The sequence below is a fragment of the Podarcis pityusensis genome (assembly GCF_964106645.2).
Source record: "Podarcis pityusensis genome assembly, chromosome: 13".
Lineage (NCBI taxonomy): Eukaryota > Metazoa > Chordata > Lepidosauria > Squamata > Lacertidae > Podarcis > Podarcis pityusensis.
Window position 1 is genome coordinate 49,014,067 of NC_138038.1, and position 22,212 is coordinate 49,036,278.

At 47.8% G+C, this 22,212-nt stretch overlaps 1 protein-coding gene across 1 annotated transcript; it reads right to left on the reverse strand.

Moving 5' to 3' along the window:
- Window positions 1-140: 140 nt before the first annotated feature.
- SLC22A17 (solute carrier family 22 member 17) lies at window positions 141-21,688 on the reverse strand. The gene is made up of 10 exons (XM_080979793.1): window positions 21,524-21,688; window positions 19,864-20,203; window positions 18,242-18,345; window positions 13,133-13,287; window positions 10,661-10,826; window positions 9,105-9,238; window positions 8,420-8,525; window positions 6,468-6,691; window positions 4,023-4,134; window positions 141-2,129 (listed from the first exon to the last, which is right to left on the reverse strand). The coding sequence occupies exons 2-10, from the start codon at window positions 20,191-20,193 to the stop codon at window positions 1,814-1,816; spliced, it is 1,647 nt and encodes a 548-aa protein (XP_080835919.1). The 5' UTR covers window positions 20,194-20,203; window positions 21,524-21,688; the 3' UTR covers window positions 141-1,813.
- Window positions 21,689-22,212: the final 524 nt, after the last annotated feature.

The window sequence follows — 22,212 nt, forward strand, 5'->3', positions numbered from 1 at the left end:
TAGCATTTGGGGGGGGGCGTCCTGGGACAGTTGCTGTTCCACGTTGAGGAAGGGCATCAGCTGCAGTTGCACCCCAACTCCATGAGAAACCTGGACAAACATTTCTAGCACCGCCGAAATAAATGGGGCGAAGCAAAGGATTCTCAAGAAGTGCCCCCCCTTTAATTTGTATTTAGCTTATTAACAGTCAGTAGTTTGTTTCCCGTAGAAAGCAGCCAACCGTCTTCCCAGAGTCTCCTGTGTGGGTTGCATTTTGAGTTGCCAAAAGAGCAAGTTGAGTGGCCCAGTCTGTTCTTCCCACATTCAGGCATCTCTTTCCCCCCCTTCCTCCTTGGTGATAAAAATTAGCATTTTCCTTGGGCCCAGAGGGGTGGAACAACCAGTTGTACCTGATGTGGTGTGCATGTCAATGCTTTATAAAGTATACAAATAGGCAGGGAGGAGAGAAGAGAAGGAATTAGGTTTCTTGCTCTTAGTGCTGGAAGTAAGCCTGCAGCTTGCTGCTTCCTTTTGGCAGTAAGGAAGCAGAAATCCAACAAGGTTTTGCTCCCTCCAGGATGGTAAAACAGGGAAATGCCGCCCAGCTTATAAGAGGCAATCCTGACCCCCAGGTATTGAGCAATGGCCATGGAGTGCAGCAGGGGATTGTGGGATAGGGATTGAGGGAACAGCCATCTTTTGCAAGATCATGGAGAAGAATATAGAACAGCCCACTTTTACAAGGCTCTTGCTTCCATTTTGGGGTTAAGTCAACTCTGGCAAGAGTGACATTCAAAGCCCTTTGTACACTGAGATGTGCTATCAAAACGACGACTGAATGTAGTGCATAGGTTGAAAGCTCTGGCCCTGACTTTGAAACTGGCCCGTAAACGTTCCATCTTGGCCTCAGTTTCCTAAATCTGTGAAATGGGAACAGAAACAATCTGATCCGAATGAATCCTCTACGGTTCAGTATCTTGGGGCAAGTTATACCCCCAAGAAGGTTAAATATCCAATACTGTATGGATGTTTTTTCCAGACTGGAGAGCAGCCAAGCATTTTAAGGAAAAAACTACAAAAACGGATGAGAGGTGAGGAAACACCTCTCTAAATCTGACACTCTATTATTTCTGCCAGGGCTCCTGGGCCTTTTAACACCTGACTGCCAGAAATCTGGCAGGGAAATAATAATAATAATTTATTATTTGTACCCTGCCCATCTGGCTGGGTAGCTTTCCCTAGTTCCCCATTCTCCAATTTGGACAGAGCTTCACCTGTCAATTTCCACTTGAAGAGGCGGTCAAGACGAGGGATCAAGGCAGATAGCTGCTCTTTCGGGGCAGGGAACTCGGAGAAAGGACCTGGCTTTCTGGAAATACTGTACCTAGGAGCTTATTATTACTGCACACGGAGCGGTCTTGTTTTGTGAGGGTTCACTGTCCCAACCACGAAAGCCTGCATGGTCAGGGGGTGGGTGTGTGGTCTTGGGCCGGGCCTCGTCCGGTGAGCCACACTGAATCGCCAACTGAACTGCGTGTGTGCGAGGAGCGGGGGCGAGCCAGTTCGTAGGCTTATTAAAAAAAGGAAGGAAAAAAGATAAATGATCAGCGTTGCTAATGGTTTACCCCCACCCAGCCTGCGAGATGGAGGAAAGGGCAGCTCTCTGGTGGCTGGTTCTCATGCTAGGCTGCAGGACGAAACCGGAAAACGTGGAGGCCGCTTGGCAATGTCTTCTTCTGCCCTTGTGAGGCCTCAGTGAAGTCCTAAACCACGCAGCGGGCAAAGGAGGTCCAGATCCAGCCAGGGCGTGTGTACGGCGGCGGCAGAGGGTGCATCAGCTGGCAGGGTTCGGCGTGGACAGCAGAGGCACGTCGTCCCGCCGGGTGGCTCCTTCTGAGTCCCGGCTCTCCCCTCCTCCGGCCCGGCGTAGCAGCGAAGGCCTCCGGTAGAGTTCCCCATCACGCAGGCCCTCTGGCAGCCCCTTCCTCTTGCTCTCAGGCAGCAGCATCAGGCAGAGGAGAGCCAGGATGTTGAGGGAGGCCAGGACGATGTGCTCAAGGAAAGAGCCGTGTTGCTCTCGCAGCCGCAGCAGAGGGGCGCTCAGGCCGCCCAGGGACGCCACGGCCAGGATCAGGCCCAGGCCCTTGCCCCTGTGGAGGGAGAAAGAGAGAGGGCCTTGGTGACGCGATCCTGAAACCAGTTGCCATAGGGACCTTATCGCCAAGGTCGCGGAGCTCCCCGTGCCTCAAGGACAAGGCTGAACCAGTGGCAGGAAGGGCTCAGCAGATGTTGTTAATCCTTGCTCCTGCGTTATCTAACAAAGTTCTCCAAAACAGGTGGACGGCGAAGGCTAGAGAAAGAGCTGTGAGCGGAAGGGGGGTCCTTTTCCCAAGGATGCCGTAAATGGAACGAAAGAGAATATAGAATTCTAGACTTGGAATGGGCCCTGAGGGTCATCCAGACCAACCCCCTGAAATGCAGGAATCTGAACTAAAGCCGCCATGCCAGATGGCCGTCCAACCTCTGCTTAAAAACCTCCAGAGGAAGGGGAGTAAACAAGCCTGAGGGGAAAATGAAAATTATTGCGCTCCTAAGGTGCTCGGTGGCTTATGGAGTTTCGAAGGGCTCTGCATGACATTTTACTTGGGTTAGTCACAAAAGGTTACGCAGGGCACTGAAAGATGAATCCCGACTGCTAAATACACCTCAGCTCCTGCCATTCGCCTGCTTTCCTTGCTCTCAGCATTTTAGAGAGTTCAGCAAGGTTTGCCTATGTTCCCAGTCTTAAGGACTAGAAACTTACTTTATTTTATATACACATAATTTTTATTAAATTTTCTGTTTTACAATTTAGAATTCTCATTTAAACATCCTTAAAATATCAGCGAACTTCCCTTCTTCTCTTTCCATGGTTCATTTTGCGTATCATAAATCGCTGCCTATTTTACAAAAACGATACCATTCAGTATTCCATTATTACATCCATCAAAACTTACTCACACAGTTGAATTTATCTTAATGCTGCCAAAGTTTTCAAGTGTACACTATTTGCCCCCATATATTCAATAAACATTTTCCAATCTTCTCTAAACGTATGTTCTTCTTGTTCTCTTATTCTGTATGTTAAGCCTGCAAGCTGCACATATTCTGTCAGCTTAAGTTGCCATTCTTTTCTAGTTGGTACCTCGCTCGTTTTCCAGGGACTAGAAACTTTTTTTAAAAAAGGACAGCATGGTTTTCATGAAGCAGAACTCTGTCCTGATACCAGTACCAAATTCTTTTAGTTTCTTTTGATTTCTATAGTTCTTTAGCTATACCGTCTGTTTTAATACTTTTTAGCTTTCCAAAATGTTTTATAGATTCTAAATGATTGTGCTCCACCCTACTTATGCTGGTCTATGACTGTAATAAAGATTTGACTGATTGAGAACCAAATTCTGTGCATGTGTGGCAATGCTGTACGAATTTATAGACACACAGGAATATACTGCTGGTCCATCTAGGATTCCCAGCCCTACCTTCAGATGTGAGGAGCTGAACCTGGAACCTTTCAAAGCAGGCATTAGACCAGGCATGGCCAAACTTGGCCCTCCAGCTGTTTTGGAACTACAATTCCCATCATCCCTGACCACTGGTCCTGTTAGCTAGGGATGATGGGAGTTGTAGTCCCAAAACAGCTGGAGGGCCAAGTTTGGCCACGCCTGCATTAGACTCTACTGAGCTACGGCACTTCCTCACCTGCAGCTGTTGGGGAAGCGAAATAAGGAGAGCAACAAAATGGTCACAGAATGAGGGCTAGAAACATGAAAGAGAAAAATGGGGGCCAGGGCGGCTGTTCCCAAGCAGTTGGCGAAAGAAGGGTGGACTATACTACGAAAGGAGATATAGCCAGGGTGGAGTTTTAAAATAGGGCCACCTTCTCGCAGTTTCCCCACTCCCCATCCACAACCTTACATGATGGTACAGCTTCTTTCCCCCAAAGAATCCTGGGACCTGTAGTTTGTGAAGGGCCTGAGAGAGGCCTCTCGCTCTCTCCACCTCACCTGATCACGGTGGGGATGACCTCGGAGGCGAAGAAGATGCTGAGGGATCCAGCTGCGTGGGAGGAGAAGAGGCCAAGGATGGAGAAGGTTCTCCGTGCAGCGTCGTTGAGATCTGCAACGCGGAGGGAGGGAAAGGGCAGAAATGGTGAAAAGGAGACACCAACCGGTCCCTAAGAGAGGTCTCAACCAACAGAAGTGGCTCCTAATATTTTTCCACTCAAAGCAGAAGAAGCTTATCTGTTCACTTATACCTCTATATAATACAGCGGTACCTCGGGTTACATACGCTTTGGGTTACATACGCTTCAGGTTACACACTCCGCTAACCCAGAAATAGTGCTTCAGGTTAAGAACTTTGCTTCAGGATAAGAACAGAAATCGGGCTCCGGCGGCACGGCAGCAGCAGGAGGCCCCATTAGGTAAAGTGGTGCTTCAGGTTAAGAACAGTTTCAGGTTAAGTACGGACCTCTGTATATCAAAAGTATATAATAATACTTTTGGCCTTTAACTATCTGTGGTCTTTTTTAAGTGGGTGGGGTGTTTTTAATGTATTTCTTTATCCTCTTGGTTTTAATATATCTATGTGGGGTCTTCTGTCTGTCTGTCTATCTATTTGTAAGTTGTTTTTTGCCCTGGGCAAGATAAAGCAACTAACCAATTACTGTATGATCATTATTCTTATGGTGGTTCAAAATGTGAAAACACAAAAATACATAACCTACCAACAAACAATAACAATAATGAATAATAATAATATGCAAATTAAAACAAGAAAAATGTATCCTTTGAAATATAGAAATTACGTGCAAAGACATGACACTAATTAGCCCTGCACAGGTGTGACTCAACAGGGCTTTATATGTTGTTCTTCTTCTTAATTTCATTTCTAAACTACGCTATATTTTTAAGGAAAAAAACCTTGAAGCGGTTTACATTACATTAAAACATCAAACAAAACAATCCAGAATAAAACACGACTGAAGAAAGTCAGGTATACATTCAAAGCAACATACTTAAAGGTAAAGGGACCCCTGACCATTAGGTCCAGTCGTGACCAACTCTGGTGTTGCGGCGCTCATCTCGCTTTATTGGCCGAGGGAGCTGGCATACAGCTTCCGGGTCATGTGGCCAGCATGACTAAGCCGCTTCTGGCGAACCAGAGCAGCGCACGGAAACGCCGTTTACCTTCCTGCCAGAGTGGTACCTATTTATCTACTTGCACTTTGACGTGCTTTCGAACTGCTAGGTTGGCAGGAGCAGGGACCGAGCAACGGGAGCTCACCCCGTGGTGGGGATTCGAACCGCCGACCTTCTGATCGGCAAGTCCTAGGCTCTGTGGTTTAACCCACAGCGCCACCTGTGTCCCTCCCACAACATACTTAAGAGAAGATAATATCTTTAAAAGGTTTCAAAAGGAAACATTGAAAACGAGGTCAACTACAGAATGCACATATAACACAGCTAAGTTAACAACAACAACAACAGGATCATTATCTTAAACATGTCAAAAGAAAGCATCACTAAAGGAAATGCACATTTAAATTCATTCACAAGAGGCTAAAAAATTATCACATGCATAGAAGACACTGAGAGTCAGGCCTAGATCAAGCAGTAGCTCCTCACCTGCAACTGTGATATTTCAAAGGGGTGCAACCCATTCTAGATTGCAACAGACTGAACACTGCCTCTCTAATTACAGAATTGCATACTGACTGTACCTCTGACTTCTATGGATCGAGCTTCACTATGCTGGATTACATTTTACTAATTTGAGGGTCTGTTTCTGCCCAGCAGCAACTTCTCCATCTACATTTTTTTTAAAAGATACTTTATTTTATTTCGACAAAGTAATAATCATGAATAAATAAGAACAAAAATGTGCACCCCACCACTAAGACCATTCCAACTATCCAGCCTTCCAAAATTTCAACCCCTTTCCGTTTTATTCTACAGGCACCCTCCATATCTCCTCAGAATAATTTCTCCTGCATATTTCTCCTGCCTTACCTTACTGGCACATGTTAATGTATCATTCATAGCTATATCCCACACCGCTTTATACCATTCTTCTATTTTATATTCTGCTTGCCCCTTCCACTTCCTAGCTATAATAACTCATGCAGCTGTCAATAAATTTGTGAGCAAGTCCTTCTTAGCTTGCGAACCTTCCACCCCATCATAAATTGATAATAATGCAACCCCTGGACTTTTGGGTCAGCTTCCCATCTACATTTGATGGGGGGAAAAGAATAAACAGGACTGGTTGTTATCAGCCTACTGAGTCCTCAATCTGCGGTCATGTCTCTGCAATCTGCCTAGTGCATCTTTCTGGAAGGGCAGAGGAGCCCTGTGACACACATCCTCATTTTGGGCGTGACCATGATTGCAAATGAAACTCCTTAGCAGCTTTTTTTAAAAAAGGAAAACTAACTTGAAGCGACTTACACTCTCCCAGGCCCAGCAGGATCAGGGAAGCGATGCCGGCCAGCGTGGTGGTGAGGAGGAGAATCCCGCGGCGTCCGTAACGGTCCACGCTCAGGCACAGGAAGAGGCAGGCAAGGCCCGCACTGCCGGATGACAGCAGGTAGGAGAGGTAGAAGTTGGCCCGTGAATCCTCCAGGGATTCCCAGGCCAGCAGGTAACAGTGGCAGATGGCGTGGGCGATGAATCTGGAGAGGTGCCATGCAGAAAACAACAACAACATCAATGCAGTTTAGTTTTTTACAGTACGGTGGTAAAAGGTAAAGGTAAAGGGACCCCCGACCATTAGGTCCAGTCGTGGCCGACTCTGGGGTTGCGGCGCTCATCTCGCTTTATTGGCCGAGGGAGCCGGCGTACAACTTCCGGGTCATGTGGCCAGCATGACTAAGCCGCTTCTGGCAAACCAGGGCAGCACACGGAAACGCCGTTTACCTTCCCGCTGGAGCGGTACCTACTTATCTACTTGCACTTTGACGTGCTTTCGAACTGCTAGGTTGGCAGGAGCAGGGACCGAGCAACGGGAGCTCACCCCGTGCCGGGGATTCGAACCGCCAACCTTCAGATCAGCAAGTCCTAGGCTCTGTGGTTTAACCCACAGCGCCACCCATGTCCCTTTTTACAGTGGTACCTCGGGTTAAGTACTTAATTCATTCCAGAGGTCCGTTCTTAACCTGAAACTGTTCTTAACCTGAAGCACCACTTTAGCTAATGGGGCCTCCTGCTGTCGCCACGCCGCTGGAGCACGATTTCTGTTCTCATCCTGAAGCAAAGTTCTTAACTTGCGGTAATATTTCTGGGTTAGTGGAATCTGTAACCTGAAGTGTATGTAACCCGAGGTACCACTGTATATCCAATTTTGGGGGGATTGGAGGGAATAAAAGGTGTCCTGGAAACTACAACTAATCCAGAATGCGGCAGCCAGACTGGTGACTGGGAGTGGCCACCGAGACCATATAACACCAGTCCTGAAAACCCTACATTGGCTCCCAGTACGTTTCCAAGCACAGTTCAAGGTGTTGGTGCTGACCTTTAAAGCCCTAAATGGCCTCAAAGGCCCAGTATACCTGAAGGAGCATCTCTACCCCCATTGTTCAGCCCGGACACTGAGGTTCAGCTCTGAGGGCCTTCTGGTGGTTCCCTCCCTGCGAGAAGTGAGGTTACTGGGAGTCAGGCAGAGAGCCTTCTCGGTGGTGGTGCCCGCACTGTGGAACACCCTCCCACCAGATGTCAAGGAAATAAATAACTCTTTGACTTTTAGAAGGCATCTGAAGGCAGCCCTGTTTAGGGATGTTTTAAGGGTTGATGTTTTTATTATGTTTTTAGATATGCTGCAAGCTGCCCAGAGTGGCTGGGGAAACCCAGCCAGATGGATGGGGTATAAATAATAAATAATATTAATATTAATAATATTGAAAGGAGCTTGCTGGAAGAAAATGCATCCAAACCAAAAGCACCCTGAAGAAAAAGAAAAAGAAAACGAAAACAGAAGAACAAAAATTAAAGCAGCAGGAGTTTTTTAAATATAAAAATCGTGGAAATGTAGAGTTGGGAGAAAATAACAGGGAAAACTGCCGAATACCTTTAAAAATATTTTTAAAAGAGCAACCAAACAGTGATCCACTCAGCTGTGATAAAGTTGTAAATGGTAGTGCATAAATCTCATAGTTTCTCTCAAGGGAAGTTGAGATGAAATTGTATGTTATAAAAAGGAAAGGAATTAGGACCACTGGAATGGTTATATGAATTCTAGATCCTTGCATGGTGCAATGGCTGATTAAAAGTTCCAAAAGAGTGGATCCCTATGTTAAAAGCCACCTGGTGCTCTGTGATCCAACCCCCCCCCCCCCCGTATATAACTCCCTGACCCCCACCAATGCCAAGACTTTCTGGTTCAGGACAAAGGAAGGTGGACTTACGTAGTGAAACCGAGGATGAGAACATTCTTCCAGATGTTTCTGCAGGACAGCACGGCCCGGAACGAAATCTGGGCTGCAGCAGGGAGGTGGCAGGCATTGTCAAGTTCTTCAGAAGCAGATTTAGGGGAAAACACACAAAATAAAGGAGTTGAAAAGGGCATTCCACCCATGAGAAGCTACAGCCACATGGCTCTCCTCCTGTATTGCTCCTTTTACTAAAATCTATGCAAAGTCTTCATTGAGCCCCATTTATTAAATCTGCCAGGACAATCAAAAGGCATCTCTCGCTTTCAAAACTCGCCGGGAATTGACCCCAGACATTTTGCAGCCTCCCTCTTCGGAGTTCGTGATAGGCCTATAAATTCTAATTTTCTTGCTGCCTATATAATCTCTTGCGACTTTCATTTATGTTGCTCTGCCCTGTAATATGTATCTGAATAAATGTGCTTCATTTCCTTAAAAACAAAATAAAATCCCTTTGCTTTCTTAATGCTGGTTATTGTCCGGCTCAATAAAGGTTTGAGAGAGCTATATATATTTCTATAAATATTTTAAAGGGGCAGGTGGAAAGGAGGGCAGAGGCTTCCCACTTCACCTAGAGCCCAGTTCTTCAAGCAGAAATTGGCATGCCCTCTGTAAAATCTTTGGATCAAAGCCCTCTGGGCATGCTCTTCTTGAGACTCACCTTCCAAGGCCTCCTGAGCCTCTGACTCCTGGCTGCCACTGCCCTGAGCCAGGGCTAGCAGGATCTCCTTGGCTTGGGCTGTCCGTCGAGTGGCCAAGAGCCACCGGGGTGAGTCTGGGTACAATCCAGGGCACCTAAGCAGGATCGGGGCGGGGGGGGGGAATCAGGGGTATCAGGCAGTGTTAGAAACTGAGATATGAAAGCTAGGAGCTAAATGACACCTTAAACCTAGGTTATGGGCGCAGCAACGGAATGTCTAGGCACACTTTTTTAGTAAAAAGAATACAAAGCTGAAAATGAATGGACTGCAGCTAAAATTTTATACAGTGGTACCTCTGGATGCAAACGGGATCCGTTCCGGAGCCCCGTTCCCATCCTAAAGCGAATGCAACTTGCATCTGCGTGTGGCATGATTCACTGCTTCCACGCATGCGTGTGACGTCATTTTGAGCGTCTGCGCATGCGGCAAAACCCGGAAGTAACGTGTTCCTTTACTTCCGGGTCGCCGCGGAGTGTAACCTGAAAACGCTCAACCTGAAGCATATTTAACCCAAGGTATGACTGTATTCATTTTTTGCATAGTCTAATCCTCATCTGAAGACTGCAGAAAACAGCAACAACAACAACAACTTATTATTTATACCCCACCCACCTGGCCAGGCCTCCCCAGCCACTCTGGGCGGCTCCCAACAGAATATTAAAAACATGATAAAATATCAAACATTAAAAACTTCCCTAAACAGAGCTGCCTTCAGATGCCTTCTAAAAGTCAGATAGTTGTTTATTTCCTTGACATCTGATGGGAGGGTGTTCCACAGGGTGGGCGCCACCACCGAGAAGGCCCTCTGCCTGGTTCCCTGTAACTTTAATTCTCGCAGTGAAGGAACCGCCAGAAGGCCCTAAGCGCTGGACCTTAGTGTCCAGGCTGAACGATGGGGGTGGAGACGCTCCTTCAGGTCTACTGGGCATTTGAGGCCGTTTAGGGCTTTAAAGGTCAGCACCAACACTTGGAATTGTGCCGGGCGGTAGTTTCCCGTACTGGGTGCAACAAGCAAAAAGGCTTTCAGCCTCATTATAACAACGCCAAATTATAATACAATTACTAATACCAATCATTCAGATGCCAGATTATGTAATTTAGGTGGTCCCCCGCATGCTAGAATTGGTGGTTTGATGATGTACTTTATTTCTGCGTCCCCAAATCTTATGAATTTCAATTACGCTCCAGGCAAAATAGCAATCCCTTATACAACAACAGCAATATTAATGACTTCCATTTGTATTGACACATTAAATGATTTATAAATCTACAGGTGAAGCGTTCAAACTATAGCCTGTCCGTGATGTTTCTTTTTTGTCATTGTAAAATTTTATGTTTACCTTTTCCTGGTTGTTGCTGTTCTCCTTCATGCCTTGGGTGGAGCTAATATCCCTTTCTTCTAATGAGGCTATTATTGAATTATTGTAATTGACAACTAATAAAAATATTATTTCCCCCCCCAAAGGCCTTCTGCCTGGTTTTGGCGAGAGGTTTCAGTGACGCGGCCACAACTTACCCATAGAGGAGGCAGAGGCCCAGCCCAGCCGCCATGACGCCCTGCAAGACCCTCCAACCGCCACACGCCAATGCCAGCCCCAGAAGAAGGAAGTGCCCCCCAACCATGAGGAGGTCTGCCGCCATGGTCACGGGCAGCCGCTGGGGGGGGCAGCACAGCTCCAAGCCTGGAAAGGAAGAGAGGCAGCGGCTAAGTCAAGGCACGGCCAGGCAAAAAGGATGGGGGGTGTTATGTATTGAAATTCTCACCCTGGCCACCAGGGGTATTGTGTATACAGTGGTACCTCAGGATACAAACGGGATCCGTTCCGGAGCCTTGTTCGCATCCTGAATGGAACGTAAAACGCGACGGCGCGTCTGCGCGTCTTGCTGCTTCTGCGCATGACGTCATTTTGAGCAACTGCGCATGCGCAAGCAGCGAAACCTGGAAGTAACGTGCTCCATTACTTCCTGGTTGCCACGGAGTGCAACCCAAAAGCGCTCAACCTGAAGCACATTCAACTCAAGGTATGACTGTATAGTTTTTACTCAGGTCCACGTCAGTTAATTTAGGCGGGAAACCCTGGAGTATACAAGCAGGTCAGCTGAGCTGTTCAGTTCAGTTCAGTTCCAGCTTACTATAAAGAACCACTTGGAGAAATCTCTGTGTCGTCTGCTTTGTCAACCCACTACTTAATAGGGGGCAAATTTCTAAGCTGCAATTACAGTGGTACCTTGGGTTACAGACGCTTCAGGTTACAGACTCTGCTTACCCAGAAATAGTGCCTCGGGTTAAGAACTTTGCTTCAGGATAAGAACAGAAATCGTGCAGCGGCAGCGGGAGGCCCCATTAGCTAAAGTGGTACTTTAGGTTAAGAAAAGTTTCAGGTTAAGAACGGATCTCCAGAACGAATTAAGTTCTTAACCCGAGTTACCACTGTAAATATTTTCCAGGGGTGACAGAGCAGCGGTTGACATGGAAAACAATGAAAACGCCAGATGAAAACATCAACGAAACTCCCTAAAGCAGTGGTGCCCAACCTTTTTTTTGGCCATGCCCCACCTAAGCATCTCTAAAATCCTGATGTGCCCCCCCCATGGCATATAATATTCAAAAAATGAACTATTCATGTGGAGGAAGCCTAAAAGGCCATTAACTGTTAATAACTCATTCTCGAATTTCCCCCCTTAAAAATCAAATTGTTGGGAACCACGGCCCTAAAGCTAAGTAAAAGAGCAAAACTAAGTACAGTCTTAGATCTTGAATGCCTTGGCTCCCGAACAATCGAAACCTGAAAGTGAGTGTTCCGGTTTTCGAATGGTTTTCGGAACCCAAACGTCCGACGGGGCTTCCGGTTGGCTGCAGGACCTTCCTGCAGCCAATCAGAAGCCACGCTTGGGTTTCCGAACGTTTTGGAAGTCGAACGGACTTCCGGAATGGATTCCGTTCAACTTCCAAGGTTTGACCGTATCTCACAGAGTTAATATTTAAAAGTCAAACTCCTGAAAGGCCGTAGCTCAGGGTTAAAGTGTCTGCTTTGGACGCAGGAGACCCCAGATTCAAATCCCTCCAGGCATCTCTGGGTAGGACTATGAGAGAGCCTTGCCTGAAATTCAGGAGAGCATTTACCAGTCTGCTAGATAAGGTCATTTTCTCGCCACTGCCCCCTTGGTTCCAGCAACTCATCTCCAGTGCCTACTCTGTAAAAATGCACGATAAACCGTGGTTTGCACAATCCACTAAGGAATATAATAACGCAAAATAGCAACAATCCATTGCACCTTTAGGTAAAAAAAAAAAAGGTAAAGGACCCTTGGATGGTTAAGTCCAACTAAAGGCGACTATGGGGTTGTGGCGCTCATCTTGCTTTCAGGCCGAGGGAGCCGATGTTTATCCACAGACAGCTTTCCGGGTCATGTGGCCAGCAGGACTAACTGCTACTGGCACATGGAGGACCGTGATGAAAACCAGAGCACACAGAAACGCCATTTACCTTCCTGCCGCAGTGGTACCTAATTATCTACTTGCACTGGTGTGCTTTCGAACTGCTAGGTTGGCAGGAGCTGGGGCAGAGCAACGAGAGCTCACTCCGTCATGGGGATTCGAAGAGGCTCAGTGGTTTAGACCACAGTGTCACCCGCGTCCCAACAATCCATTGCACCTTCATTCAAACCCCAATTAAAACTATTGAATGAATGCAATAAAAATGATTCGTTTTAATTAATGCAACCGAACAAAGCTTGATTCAGCGCCGGCAGCCTGACAAGTCGGGTGGTCATTTACACCCGCTGTCCCTTGCCTCTTAGCACCCCCCTAGTGATACTCATTGCCTCCCGAGGGCTGCAACACCCATTTGGAGAACCACTGAGCTAGGCGCACCAATGACTTGATTCAGCACAAGGCAGCGTCTTGTGTTTCCTACGCTGCGGCCTGCAATGGAGGAACCCTCCCAACCGATGGATTCGCTTGCGCAACGTAGGAGAGGATACTCACGGCTAAGGTAGAGGGAGAGCTGCAAGCCCCCCAGCATCGCCCCCCAGAGGCAACGGCCCAACATGAAGACGGAGGGCGAGGCGGCAAAGGCAGCCAAGAGGCCCGCAGGGCAACCCAGGGCCAGGGCCAGAAGGAGGGTCCCGCGCCGCCCCACGCTGCGGATGAAAAGACAAAGGAGGTGAGAGGTTGCTCTGCCGATTCTCCTCTCTCTCCTTCCTAGCCCAAGCTCCTCTGAGTCTTCCACAAAGGTCTGGATAAAAAGGTCAGCCTTGAGACTTTCTTGAGGAAGCAGTAAACCCTATGCAAATCCAGGCTCAGGGATTTTTTATAATTATTTTCATCAAGGTTCGGGGATTTATTTATTTTTTAATTGTAAGTTGCGTGTCCTCGTTTCTCAGTTTGATCCTTTGAAATGGTTTTGTATGTTTTGTGGTACAGTCGTACCTCGGAAGCCGTTCTAGAAGTCCATTTGACTACCAAAATGTTTGGAAACCAAAGCGCGGCTTCCGATTGGCTGAAAGAAGCTCCTGCAGCCAATCGGAAGCCGCAGAAGCCCGTCAGACAATCAGGTTCCAAAGAACGTTCGCAAACTGGAACAGTTTGCAGGATTTGGGAGCGAAAACGTTCCGACTCACTAGGCATTCAGGATCCAAGGCATGACTGTATTTCATGCACTGTGACTTGTCGTTATTTTTATTGATCGTAGTTTAGTAATTTTTGTATTCTGGGTCTTTATTGTAAACCGTTCAATTATTACTTGCTGATATTTAATTTTACTTTTTCCTATACCTGAATGGATTATTGAATATTGCTTTGTTTGGTTTAAGTCATTCATTTTATTTTATTTTTAAATGATGCGTAGTTTTTATTATTTCAGAATGCAAAGGTTCAACTTGCAAAATGCACGGAGCTTTAAGAAGGAATCTTCAGCCAACTGAAATGCTAAGGTCACTTTTAATTAAAAGCATAAGCAACCGTGGAACTCCTAACATGAGTTGGAAACCCCATCAAAGGAAAAGAAATAGCTTTGCATCCTCTGCATAATTATTTCCTACCTTCTTCTCTTAAGTCATTCATTTTAAAGTTATGTTTTTATTACGGCTTTTTATGAACCAGATCACATTGTTGTTAGGGGTGTGATTTTTTGCTGTCTTGTTTTGTTGTTTCTTCAGCTCGCAAACCGCCTTGTGCAGAGTACAGTGGTACCTCTGGTTACGTACTTAATTCGTTCCGGAGGTCTGTTCTTAACCTGAAACTGTTCTTAACCTGAAGCACTACTTTAGCTAGTGTGGCCTCCTGCTGCTGCCGCGCCGCCAGAGCACAATTTCTGTTCTCATCCTGAAGCAAAGTTCTTAACCCAAGGTACTATTTCTGGCTTAGTGGAGTCTGTAACCTGAAGTATATGTAACCTGAAGCATATGTAACCCGAGGTACCACTGTAATACAGAAAGGCAGGGTATAAATTAGAAGTGAAGTGAAATGGGGCAAAATGAAATCCTGAGCGGAGTCCCTAAGGAGGTTTCATGGCACCTGGTACGCCTCTTTCCGGCAACTCCTGCAGCCAAGATGGCGCCGAAAGTCTTGCTCTGCTTTTCCTTGCGCCACACCAGCAAGACCGAGATGGGGGTCTTGTCGTCTGGGGAGCCCAGGACTTCCACTGCTCAGGCCTGGGCCCTGGGAAAGTCACTCTGGGGCTGCTAACGCAGCAGTCTGACCTTCACCCCCGGAGGCGCACTCCATTGAGACAGAAGGATGCCAGCAGCAACCATTAAGAAGAGGCTGGCGGCTGGATCGCAGGCCAAAAGGGGTTTCCATCTCTAGCCCACCATCCTCTTCTCACCAGACATCCCAAGGAGAAGCCCCAAAGCAGATTTTTTTAAAAAATATTTATAATTTATTAAGGTGATTTTAGTTAAAAGAAATAAAGAGATGGGAGGGGGGAGGAAAAGTGAGAGGGCGTAAAACAGCAACCACAAAGATACACATAAAAGAGAAAATATGCAATAAATAAATGAGAAAAGTGTATTTATGTATGCCACTTCTGCGGACCGTGTTTTGTTAGCCCCCCTAATGGAAAACGAGGGGGGTCCCAACTAAAGAAGAATGGCAACTTAAGCTGACAGAATATGTGCAGCTTGCAGACCTAACATACAGAATAAGAGAACAAGAAGAACATAAGTTTAGAGGAGATTGGAAAATATTTATTGAATATATGGGGGGGAATTGTGTCCACTGGAAAACGTTGGCAGTGTTAAGATAAATTCAACAGTGTAAGTAAGTTTTGATGGATGTAATAATGGTATACTGAATGGTTTAGATTATGTAAAATACGCAGGGATTTAAGATTTGCAAAATGAACCATGGAAAGAGAAGGGAGAAGGGACGTAATTGATATTTTAAGGATTGTAAATTGTAAAACAGAAAACTTAATTTTCCATATATATCCATATATAAAATATAATCAATACACTGGTACCTCGGGTTACATACACTTCAGGTTACATATGCTTCAGGTTACAGACTCCGCTAACCCAGAAATAATACCTCGGGTTAAGAATTTTGCTTCAAGATGAGAATAGAAATTGTGCTCCTCCGGTGCGGCGGCAGCAGGAGGCCCCATTAGCTAAAGTGGTGCTTCAGGTTAAGAACAGTTTCAGGTTAAGAACGGACCTCCAGAACGAATTAAGTACTTAACCCGAGGTACCACTGTATATATAATATATTGTATAATCAATATACGATATTCCCAGACATTCTTGTATAAATTGGTATAGTGTTATTGTCCTAGTGCTTATGTAAATGCGAATAGCCTACCACATTTTGCATAAACTCATTCCAGATGTTATTGTATTTATCCATACGGAGTCTGTGGCTGCGTTCATAAATTACAGTGGTGCCTCGCAAGACGAAATTAATCCGTTCCGCGAGTCTCTTCGTCTTGCGGTTTCTTCGTCTTGCGAAGCACGGCTATTAGCGGCTTAGCGGCTATTAACAGCTTAGCGGCTTAGCGGCTATTAACGGCTTAGCGTCTTAAAGAAAAAGGAAACAAACTCGCAAGAACTCCAAGACGTTTCGTCTTGCGAAGCAAGCCCATAGAGAAATTCGTCTTGTGGAACGACTCAAAAAACGGAAAACTCTTTCGTCTTGCGCGTTTTTCGTCTTGCGAGGCATTCGTCTTGCGAGGTACCACTGTACCAGTGATGTCCTATCGTCAGTCCATTGAATTAAGGGTATCCTATCTTTATTTTCCCTGTTCTCATAGCAGGACTTGAGCATAGCAGCGCTCTCTCTGCATTTGTGACTCCCAAAAACTGGCCCTCAGAGCCAGGCTACCTCCAACAAGGGAGAGGGAACATAACTATTGTCACTAATAACCGACGATAGCCCTATAGCCTCCATTCACCTGTCAGATCCTCCCTTGAAGCCACCCCAGCTGGTGGCCATGAGAGGAATGCTGGGAGATTCAGGAGGCAAAAAAAAGCATGCTGCTTCTCACAGCGCCAAGTTAAACTGTGGAACTCACTCCCACAAGAGGCAGTGACGTCACCAACTGGAATGGCTTTAAAAGAGCGCTGGACATGGTCATGTACAGGGCCGGCTTTAGGTTTGATGAGGCCCTCAGCTACTGAAGGTAATGGGGCCCTTTATATGTCCAGCTGTCCTTTGTCAGCAACAAATTGTCGCTGTTTTTTGTGTTGAATATATGCTAGATGGTAATTGATGGACCTCATAGGTATCTCAAGCCATTTGCCCATGTTGCCATGCAACCAGTCCATGCAGAATGTAGGCACCCTCTATATAGAAAGGAGCAAAGATGTGGGGGTCAGGTGGGATTGCTATGAGGAATTATGAAAAATGCAGCATGCCACTGTGTCAGCGATGAAAGCATTGCTTTGCCTGGGCTTGCATCATTTGACATGATTTCTGATCGAATCCCACAAGCCTCTGCACCTCTGCCATTTTCTTTTTCTACACCTGACAGGCACGTATAAGCATTCTGAAACACAGACCAGTTGCTTCACCAGGCCATAAAGATAGAAGGTAGCTTTGATGTAGCTTTTGTTAGTTTTGTTAATCGTTAGATAGATCTTAAGGGCCAGGAACAGAGTTTACATGGAGATGGTAAATGTGTCTTTCTTTCCTATGGGTTTTATGACCTTCGGGGGTACTAAATGCATTCGTCCTTGGTTCCTGTTTATTTAGCTTCACCATGTATGCATGCTCAAGTAGGAAATAGTTTCTTTGTAGTTAAAAGGATTTCTCTGATCTGACTTTGTCCCACGTGGGGGATTTTTTGAAATGCTCAGAGGAAATCTGATTGGTTCTTACAAACGCTGTGTTAAGAGTTCTTTTGTTAATAAAAGGGACCTGGGCCGGGGTGTGGCAGGATTATTATTTGCACTTCCTCCCAGAGTCTTGCTGGCCAAGCCTTGTGTGTATTTTATTAACCAGGGTCCAATCCTTCCTTTGGCATCGGAATGCAACACAAACCAGTGATATTTTAGGGAGCAGGCTAGGCCCATGACTTACATCATAGGAGCCTACACAACACAAAACACTGTTGCTGTATGTCGGTTTTGTTTTATTTGTTTTTTATCTTATATTTTGGAAATGTAGATCCAGTTTCTTCTCCCTTCAATTTTTTTTGGGCCCCCAAGAGAGTGGGGCCCTAAACTATAGCTTGTTTAGCTTATACAGTGGTACCTCAGGTTACATACGCTTCAGGTTACATACGCTACAGGTTACAGACTCCGCTAACCCAGAAATAGTGCTTCAGGTTAAGAACTTTGCTTCAGGATGAGAACAGAAATTGTGCTCCGGCGGCGCGGCGGCAGCAGGAGGCCCCATTAGCTAAAGTGGTGCTTCAGGTTAAGAACAGTTTCAGGTTAAGTACGGACCTTCAGAACGAATTAAGTACTTAACCTGAGGTACCACTGTACGCAAATCCGGCACTGGTCATGTAGGATAGAAGCTGGAATGGATGTGCTCGACTGGCCCGATCCGGCAGGCTTTCCTTATGGATCTCGTGGGAGCAAATGTCTTCATGACAAATGGCTTCCCCTGCCAACTGCCCCATCGACAGGCCCGCTGCCTCACCCTCTGGCTTACCTGTCTGCCAGGTGTCCCAGCAGCAGCGCGCCTGCAGCAAAACCCAAGAGGAAGCAGAGTTGCTCCAAGGGAACAATCCATCCACGGAAACAGTCCAGGGACCACTGAGGAGAAAGAGAGGTTCAAAAGCAGCGGAACAATGGAGAACATGACGTTTATAGGAGGGAAGGAATATGGGTGGTGGATGCAGCCCCTCTCAGAGGTCCAGAGAGGCTCGGGTCACTTCCAGCTTTTGAGGCCCATAACTGTAACTAAAATTAAAAAAAAAAGGACCACCAGCCAGTAGAGCAAGAGACTCTTAGGGTTGTGGGTTCGAGCCCCATGTTAGATTCCTCCACTGCAGGGGGTTGGACTAGATTGCCCTCGGGGTACCTTCGAACTCTATGATTCCGTGACCCCCCACAAAAAAACAAATCCAGCTTTCCCCTGTCCCATAGAGTGAGTGGTTTGTTTCTATAATCAGCTGGTGGGAAAGGTCTAATCTTGTGCCATCAGAACCTATATATTTATTAACATTTATATGCACATTTCTCAGTATTTAATATGCCAAAATCTTTATCAGCCATATAGATTTTTACCAAATGCTTCTCTTATTTGCTTAAATTTGCAGCTCTGAGTTGAGAGAGTTGCAACGCATTTTGGCTCGCATGTAAAAACAGGTTGCAAAAAATTACCAATAACCCCCAAATGAACAAGGATCTAAATTTGAGATCCTAGAAGTCCGGGGTCAAATTAGCTCTGAATGGATGCATTCTTGCGGCAGCAGACATCAAAGAGCTGGAAGGGAGGATGGGGCAAGCGTGACCTACAAGTGTGACCCCCATGTTCCCCGATCCTGGTTTCAGGATCTGGCAGTGACTATCCAGCAGCACAGGAACAGGGAGAAAAGACCCCAGACATGCTCAGAAGCACTCCTGTCGCCAACGGCTCAGATGCAATCTCATTATTATTATTATTATTATTATTATTATTATATCGTGTGATTCAGGTTGAGCCCAGCATTGAAAGCCAGTTTGTGGACTGGCTCCAATTAACTGCTTTGTGTAGGAGTGAAGGAACATGTTCTGTAAGAAAGTTTCTGGCACTATATACCGTATTTTTTGCTCTATAAGACTCACTTTTTCCCTCCTAAAAAGTAAGGGGAAATGTGTGTGCGTCTTATGGAGCGAATGCAGGCTGCGCAGCTATCCCAGAAGCCAGAACAGCAAGAGGGATTGCTGCTTTCACTGCGCAGCGATCCCTCTTGCTGTTCTGGCTTCTGAGATTCAGATATTTTTTTTCTTGTTTTCCTCCTCCAAAAATTAGGTGCGTCTTGTGGTCTGGTGCGTCTTATAGAGCGAAAAATACGGTATATGTGTGTGTGTTTGTGTCTGCCTCCTTTAAAGAGCTTAGAACAGGCATAACTGGTTATTCCCACTCCGTCCATTTTATAGACACAACCACCATGTAATGCAGCCTGGCCCAAGAGCACACTCAGTTAACTTCCTGGGGATTCGAACTCAGGTCTCCTTGGTCTAGCACAAGAACCACTGCACCCTTCTGTCTCTCCTGGGTACGGTGAGGGTGGGGGGCCAGGAAGTGGACCTGGGTGGCAACGTCGAGAGGGGATTTGGGGCTTTTACCTCGGTCACCGGATTGTTGGTGAGAGCTGGGAGACCCCCGTATTCCCAGCTCTGGCAGTGGGGGTCCCAGCAGGTTGCGTTGTCCGGGAACCGGGTGCTGTTGGGGTCCCGGCAGTGGCGTGGAGGCGTCAGAGTGAAGAGGGCGTCCGAGCCGGCTCCGAGCCCCAGGAGGAGGCATGGCAGGCAGGTCAGGGCCAGGAGGAGGCGCTGCCTTCGCCCCCCAGCTCCCAGCCGCCCCAGAAGCCCCTCAAAAGACGGGGGTCCTTGGTCAGAAGCCGCAAAGTCCCTCCGCGGGCCCCCGGGGTCCGGAGTCGGGGGGCTGGTATCCATGGGGCAGCGTCTGCAGTGAGAGAAAGAGCAGATCATAAAATCGCCAGTTGTAAGGGACCCTCCGGGGTCATCTAGCCTAACCCGCTAAAATGGAAGAATTGTTGACGCTCAGCAATGTCTTTCTGCACCAAGGAGCCTCCAGTTGAGAACAGGGGTCCCCAAACTTCGACCCCAGTTGTCAGACTATGGCCAGGAAGAGCTGGGTTCGAATCAGCCATGAAGTTCCCTGAGTGAACATGGGCAAGTCTCATGCTTTCTGCCCAGCCTACCTCTCAGTGTTGTTGAGAGGACGGAAGAGAGAGGAATGAATTGCGTACCTAGCTCTGACCTGCTTGAAGTGTCCCCCACCCCCTTAAATGTAATAATTAACTAAATACAGTACTACGCCATTGAGGTCAACAATAAAGCAGCCAGCCGCTCGGGTTTCATCCCGCAATTCCCCAAATGAAAAGAAGCGTAAAAGGTGGGATGAATTAATTAGGGGGAACAGAAGGAATGGAAGGGAGGGAGGGAGAAGGGCAGGTGGCAGGAATAGGTAGGGCCTGGAAAGGATACAAAAGGGGGCTGGACTGTGGGGCAGAGGAGAAGAAGGGGTCCACACTTATCTTGCTCAGGGGTAAAGTATCTGCCTTGAAAGCAGAACGCCCCCAATTCAATCCCTGGGATGTCTAGGGTGAGCTAGGTTGAATGAAGCAGGAGGGCGGCGGGCACTGTGGTCTTGCGTAGTGGTTAGAGTGTCCTCGGACTAGGACCCAGGTGAGAGACCTGGGTTCGAATCTCCACCTGGCCACGAAGGCGTGACCTTGAGCCCAGCCACCCGCCTCTTAGCCAAACCTACTTTAAAGGAGTGGGGTGGCGTGGGGAGCACCATAAAGCCCACCCCCTTGAGAAAAAGGTGGGGATAGAAATGCAAATACAGGGGGCAGAGGCGGAGGTAAGTAAAAAATCGGGTGGGTGGGGCCGTTTTCGCTGCAAGGAGGGAAACTCATAATAACTGCGTGTGTTTGAAGGGTGGGGAGGGTCCATAAGGGGAGAAGGGGGTGTGGGCGATGGAGGGAGCCGGGAGAGGGAAGGGGGGGTCCCATGGCGTGGAGAGCCGAGGCAGGCCTCCTGTTTCCGCATTCCGGGTCCCAGGGAGGCGGAGAGAAAGAAAAAATAGGAATAGGGAGAGGGAGGCGGGACATGACATGGGGGGGAGCATAAGTCTTGGGGGAGAAAAGAGAGAAGCGCGGATGGATGAGGCCGGAGGAGGGATGGAGAGGGGGGCGCGCAGAGGAAAGAGGGAGAGAAAGGGAGACAAAGGACGGGCGCCCCGGGTGCCCAGACTCACCACCAGGCGCGGGGCGAGGGCGGGTGGCCGCGCTCCGGGAGGGTCCCCATGGGCGAAGAAGGGGGCTGGAGCGGCGGAGGCGGCCGGGGGGACGCTGCGCCCCGAGATCGGGCTCCGTGCGCCTCCGGAGGCTGGGATCGCGCAAGGGGGCGACGCAGGCCGGGGCGGAGCGAGGCTGCCTCCGCCCCACACGGCCGCGTCCCCCGGCACAGCCTGCTCCGCCCCGCAACCTCCAGCCGGGCAGGGAGACCGGCCAAGGGCGAGAGAGCGCGATCCGCGGCGCCGCCGCCACCGGCGCTCCTCTCCCTCTCCAAATGCGTCACGCGCCCCGCGCCTCTTGGCGCACCAGCGAATCCGGATTATTCGCAACCCGTCTGCTCCAGAATCTCTTTTTGGGGTCTACCTCAGCTCAGGTTTCGCTGGCCAACCCGGCGCAGGTGGTTGGGTCAAAGGGATCTCCTGGAAATGTTTGGCCTTGCCAAGGCAGTGTTGCGCAGTGGTTAGAGTCCTGGGCTATATCTGGGTTCAAGTGGCTTTTTGGCCACTAAGGCTCCCAGGGCGACCTCTCAGGAAGGTGCACTGCGGGTCTGTCTAACTCAGAATTGTCCACACTGGCTGGCAGTGGATCTCAAACCTAATTGGAGACACCGGGGATTGAACCCGAGGCAGGCAAGGCAGATGCTCAACCA

Excerpts from the sequence above, each read along its gene's own strand:
- SLC22A17 (XM_080979793.1), bottom strand. The coding sequence starts at position 20,193 with ATGGATACCAGCCCCCCGACTCCGGACCCCGGGGGCCCGCGGAGGGAC. Across the intron at positions 9,239-10,660 it reads GGCCTCTGCCTCCTCTATGG|GTGCCCTGGATTGTACCCAG; the intron begins GTAAGTTGTGGC and ends GATCCTGCTTAG. Across the intron at positions 4,135-6,467 it reads CCTGCTGGGCCTGGGAGAGT|ATCTCAACGACGCTGCACGG; the intron begins GTAAGTCGCTTC and ends TCCGCGTTGCAG.